The 5,500-nt window shown below is 48.2% G+C and overlaps 1 protein-coding gene across 1 annotated transcript in view; it reads left to right on the forward strand.

Moving 5' to 3' along the window:
- The window catches only part of SYT13 (synaptotagmin 13), a 41,525-nt gene extending 39,229 nt beyond the window's left edge, over positions 1-2,296 (forward strand). Inside the window, exon 6 of the mRNA XM_007455800.1 lies at positions 1,992-2,296. Within this exon, the coding sequence (XP_007455862.1) occupies positions 1,992-2,296 (305 nt within the window). The remainder of the gene's footprint in view (positions 1-1,991) is intronic.
- Positions 2,297-5,500: the final 3,204 nt, after the last annotated feature.

A 5,500-nucleotide genomic window follows, 5' to 3' on the forward strand; every position in this document is an offset into this window, starting at 1 on the left:
GGCACCTGGGGCAGTGGGCACAGGTGAGCAGGGATGTGGAACATGAGTGCGTCTGTGGAGTCAGCCTCAGCTGTGTCCTCCACCCCAAACATACAAACCAATTTGGAAGGACATACTCACTTCTCTAAATTCACACGCATTCACTCCTGGGCCAATCCCACCCACTGGGGCCCAGGAATGAGCTACCTGGGGCTCCCTACGTTTCAGATCCATCACGAGAAGAATCAGCCTTACCCATGGGTCATAGGAAGCGAAGGATCAGACTGTAGCCAGGGAGTGGAGTGTCTGGGCTGTACGGAAATCTTAGGCCAGCCCTCATCAACCAGACCTGGCTGGACCCACCTTCCAGGCAGGTGTCGGGAAGCCAGGGTTCTCCTTCCCCAGTTTCAGCTAGCCACCACTCTACTCCCCACACCCACCCTAGGCTCCCCTCTGTTCCCAGCCTTTGCCAGCCTGCCATCCCCACACCAGCTGAGTGTGGGTGACAGCAGACGGCGTGTGGGTGCACAGGCTAAGGCAGCGTCTATGCATATACCCAAATAAACATCTCCTCAGCACTCGAAGCCTTGGCTTCTCCTTCTGGATACCCCAGCACAGGCCCCAAGTCTTAAGGACCAAACAGCCTCTCTTGTCAGAGCAGAAAAGCAACATTGGTCAGCCCTATGATACCTGGACCCAGAGCCAAGTGCTCAGAGCAGGATATAAATAAATAGATATTTATAGCAGCAAACAAATAAAGAATTGCCTCTGCATTCAGAACCTTTGAGCAAGAGATTTTTGGCGAATGAAATCAGAAGAGTTGGTCTGGCTGACAGATTCCTGCGCCAAAAGTCAGAATTCATTGCAATTTCCTCATCCCCTCCAGACAATACTTTGCCTCCTCCTCCGTTTTTTTAAAAATTTTTATAGCTCCTGTCAGGACAATTACAGCTCAACACTTTATCTCTCAAATATCTCTGTTGAAATAACAAACTAACCACCTGGGGGTGATAATTATAGCAATAAATACAGAGTAACAATTATTCTCACACTGGCTTCGGAAACCCTGACTAATGAAAACACAGTCTGAGTCCTGAGCCTCAGGATGTGACGAGAAAGCTTGTCTAGTGACCTGTTGGCCAGTCTCCTGGGGTGGAGAGCTCTACTGGGGGGGTCAAGGCAGGCTGCCCTCATCCTCCGCATGAGGTCGGGATCCTCAAGTAAAACTTGCAAAAGAACAGATGAGAAGAACTCAACCAATCAGCAGGAGACCTACTATCTTAGGAATAGACAAAAACGCCTGGACGGAGAACCAAGGGGATGAAGACATAGGGGTGGCTTAGTGTTTCTGGTCTGAGTTTAAAATCAAGCTGCAGGGGCTTCCCTGGTGGCACAGTGGTTGAGAGTCCGCCTGCCGATGCAGGGGACGCGGGTTCGTGCCCCGGTCCGGGAAGATCCCACATGCCGTGGAGCGGCTGGGCCCGTGAGCCGTGGCCGCTGAGCCTGCGCGTCCGGAGCCTGTGCTCCGCAACGGGAGATGCTGCAACAGTGAGAGGCCCGCACACCACAAAAGAGAAAAAAAAAAAAAAATCAAGCTGCAGGACGTCTGAGCCATCATCCTGGGCCTGGTTTGATGTGGGACACGAAGGCACTCAGAAGGGCTCATGACACACCTTCCTGGCTGTACCTTAGCGTGACCCAGTCATGGGCCACCTGATGACCAGCCATATATATTGTGCTATGGTCTGTTCTCCACACTTGAGGCAGGAGCTTTTGCCGTATCCCCATGTCTAGATCAGCATCTGCCGTATGGTGGGCATTTTATAGCTGTTGAATGAATACATGGCCCATGAGGTGGGGAAGGGGTGGTAGAGAGGGTGCCTCAGTGCAGATCTTGAGCCAGAGACCCCGTCTCTCCATCCCCAAGAGGCAATATCGTCCCGGGCCCCACCGTGCCCCAGAAGCTCACTCTCGGCCCTTCTCTCTGTCTCTGCGCCCCCGTCTCTCCCCAGATGTCTCTGTCAAGGTGACCTTGAAGCACCAGGCTCGGAAGCTGAAGAAGAAGCAGACGAAGCGCGCCAGGCACAAGGTCAACCCCGTGTGGAATGAGATGATCATGTTTGAGCTGCCGGACGACCTGCTGCGGGCCTCCAGTGTGGAGCTGGACGTGCTGCGCCAGGGCGCCGAGGGGCAGAGCTGCCCGCTTGGGCGCTGCAGCCTGGGCTTGCACGCCTCGGGCTCCGAGCGCAGCCACTGGGAGGAGATGCTGAAGAACCCGCGCCGGCAGATCGCCATGTGGCACCAGCTGCACCTGTAGCCAGCCGCCCAGGCCGCCACCCTCCTCGGGCACAGCCCGCTCCCAGCCCCACTGTCCTCTATGACCTCCTCTTGTGCCCATTCGCATTCTGACACCAGAAGACAGGTGTGTGTGTGAAGACCAGGACCCTCTTCCTCTCCCATCACACTCCTGTTTCTTAAAAACAAGCAAGGCCGGGCAGGGCGGAGACGGAACATTTGGGTCAGGAGGAATGCGTGTTGCTTACCTGTGTTATTGAAGAGACGCTTATCATATATGGTCTGTGTGCAGGTTTTGCAGCGGGGGTCAGGCCAGATGCAGAGAAAGGTTAATCTGGGGATTAATGGATGCAAGGAAGGTGGCTTTTTAAAAATAAGTGTGTCAGAAAGGATGACAGAAATGATGTATCCTGGATCATTTCATAAGAATTAGAGATTGTCAGGGCGGACGGAATCTTAGCCAGCATGAAATCGTGCTACTGACCCAAGGCACTAACTAACCCAGCAGTTCTCAAACCTTAGTGTGTGAAGAATCACCAGCAGATTCCCAGGCCCTGTTTTAGACATTCCGAATCCGTAATCCTGGCTGAACCCCAGGAGGCTGCATTTTTAACAAACACAGAGTAGTTTGCATGCCAAGGTTGGAGCACCGCACTTGGAGAGATCCCTTTTACAACATCCCAGATAGGGTTTCACAGTCCTCGTCAGGCCCCCAACACCCTGGGGCTGCCAGTGTCAATGTTGGACATCTCAACTGTTGGTGTAAAATTTAGGAGCCTCCGTTTTTAATGTCATCATTTGAATTCTTAATGTTTTCATCTGTGCTTTTCAGATCCTGCTCTTGGACTGAATTTTGTGCTTTCTATTGAATAATTGTATTGTTTCATCTCAAAATCAGTTTATATTATACCTGGGGAGACCTTCCCTGACCAGGAATAGGTGGGATCCCCCGTTAGTTATTGGGTGCTGGTTGTCATGTCCACCAGCATCACCGAAGTGACCCTCTGAGTCAAACGCATCCCTTCTCAGTATACCAGCCACTTGAGGAGGAATTCAGTTTTGGGGCACCTATTAATTTAGTCTGGCTCTGTGGAGGTAGAGAAGGAAATGAGGTCTTTTGCAAATGTGCCCCTGTCCCTCTGTTTTTAGGACCTATGACTTTCATTAGTAAATAATGAGCAGCTAGGTTTCAGATCACTACCTGATTATTCCAAATAGCTGTCCACATCATTAATAATATTATGAGCCTTGCTGAGTGGTTATAATCTTTGCCTGGGAACCAGGATTCCTGGGTTCTGTTGTTGACCATCCATAAAATAGGACTAGCGACGTGGCAGCTCTGTCTCTGTGAATGCTGTGATAGATGAGATTGTGCTTGAGAGCTATAGGCGTCCCTGGCTAGAAACAAACTCCGAGGCCGCCAGCAGATCATCTTTAAGCTTCTTGTTGGCAACTGACCATGCCCGGAAAGTGCCAGAATCATCCCAGGCATTTCCAGAGCCATGGATTCTACATTTGGACTCTTTAATACTGACATCTAAACTCCTTCAGATGTCACCCAGGCCCCTGACCTAAAAATGAGTTCCTTCCCTTCAGTCCTTTAACAAGTCAAATCATTCTTGGTCTCTTCCTGAGAATCTGAGTAGAGACACATCAACTTTTTGTCATTATTTTCCCTTTCTGGACAGAAGTAGAAAAGCATTTAGAAATAATTTCCACCTATCCCCTGAAGAAACAGAAAAATATCTAATCCCTCTCAAACGGGAAATTCTTTCACGTAACTGGAAATCTCTCCCATTAAGGCTGACCACTGTCTGCCAAGTTTTTTTAGGCAAGGCATTTGTTAGTGGTTTCCTACGACATGTTTTTGAGAACCCCCTCACCATTCTGGTCTCCCGTTTTTGGTTGGCATGCTGAGACAGAACAAAATACTCCCTATGTAAGCTGACCAGTGCTCTCTTCTTGGTAATACCTTCTACTCCAATCTAAAAAAGTCTGGATTCTAGACTTAAAATCAGGAGACACGGGTTCTACTTCCGTATAAGTCCATTCACCTGCCTTACGGTCACACCAAAGGATGTTTGAGGTGAGTTAATGGGGCCCCTAATCCCAGAATACCAACTCCACCCACAGTCATTCTATCATGAGGCGTTCATTTCTTTGGATCTCAAAGGTTTAGTTTTCCAGAATCCAGACTAAAAGTTGCCTCTGATGGGAGACAAATGTCACTGCTTAACATGTTAGGTGTCAGCCATCACCTCACTTAACAAGGTTGTATAGAAATGAGACAGATTTTGCAGGGGTTTTTGCCTGTTGTGTTCACTGGTATATTCCAAATGCCTCGAATAGAACTGGCTCATGCACCCTCAATAAATATTTGTTGAATGAATTGATGAATGAAGACTGGATAGGGGAGTAGGCAGGAAAAGACACATTTTTATGTAAACGGCATAAAAATCAGAGTCCTAGCTGAGTTCTCAATGGTAAAGTCATCAGACACCTCAGCAGCTGGCCTAGAAATTCATGACATTGAGTATTACCGTTCACCTAATGACAATTTATAGCTCACTATGTAAATGTAATTAACGATAGACGAGATTATAAAAGCTGTGCTTTTCCACCAAAACTCCATCTCAGTGAATTTTAAATTACCCAGAGATATCAGACTGCCAGATGAAAAAACTTCACTAATCTTTGCATCAGCTTACCTTGTACCAGATACACTTGCAATTTACTACCAAATTAGAGCAATTGAGTCTGTGTGAATGCATCTGATGTTTGTTTTTTTTTTTTCTGAAAGGAACACCTTGTCCTTTGCCAGGAAGCATTTTCTAAGAAGTGCATGAATCAGAGGTGAATTGGGAGTCTAATCTCATTAACCTGCAACTCACTCCTTGCCTCAAATCAGTATGTATTTGTTGAGTGCCTATCGATCAAGACCTTGCACACATCTGTCCATTTCAATCTGAGATGTGACTCTTGGTGTGGATTCAATGGCAAATCACCCCAAACAAAGCTATGTAGAGAGAACAATTTGGGAGAGCAGTTCTTCAGGGGCAATTCCTTTGGGATGTAAAGGAGTCCTGGGCAGCTTAAGCCAAATGGAGGTGAGGACCACCAAAAGAGAGACCTAGTCCTTGTGATTTGTTTTTGCTGCCTGTGTTCCTGTTGTCAATTCTAAGTGTGTGTCTGTTTTGCAATCATGAACCGAAGCACAAAAAGACGC

The sequence above is a fragment of the Lipotes vexillifer genome, unplaced genomic scaffold (assembly GCF_000442215.2).
Source record: "Lipotes vexillifer unplaced genomic scaffold, Lipotes_vexillifer_v1.1 scaffold977, whole genome shotgun sequence".
Taxonomy (NCBI): Eukaryota; Metazoa; Chordata; class Mammalia; order Artiodactyla; family Lipotidae; genus Lipotes; species Lipotes vexillifer.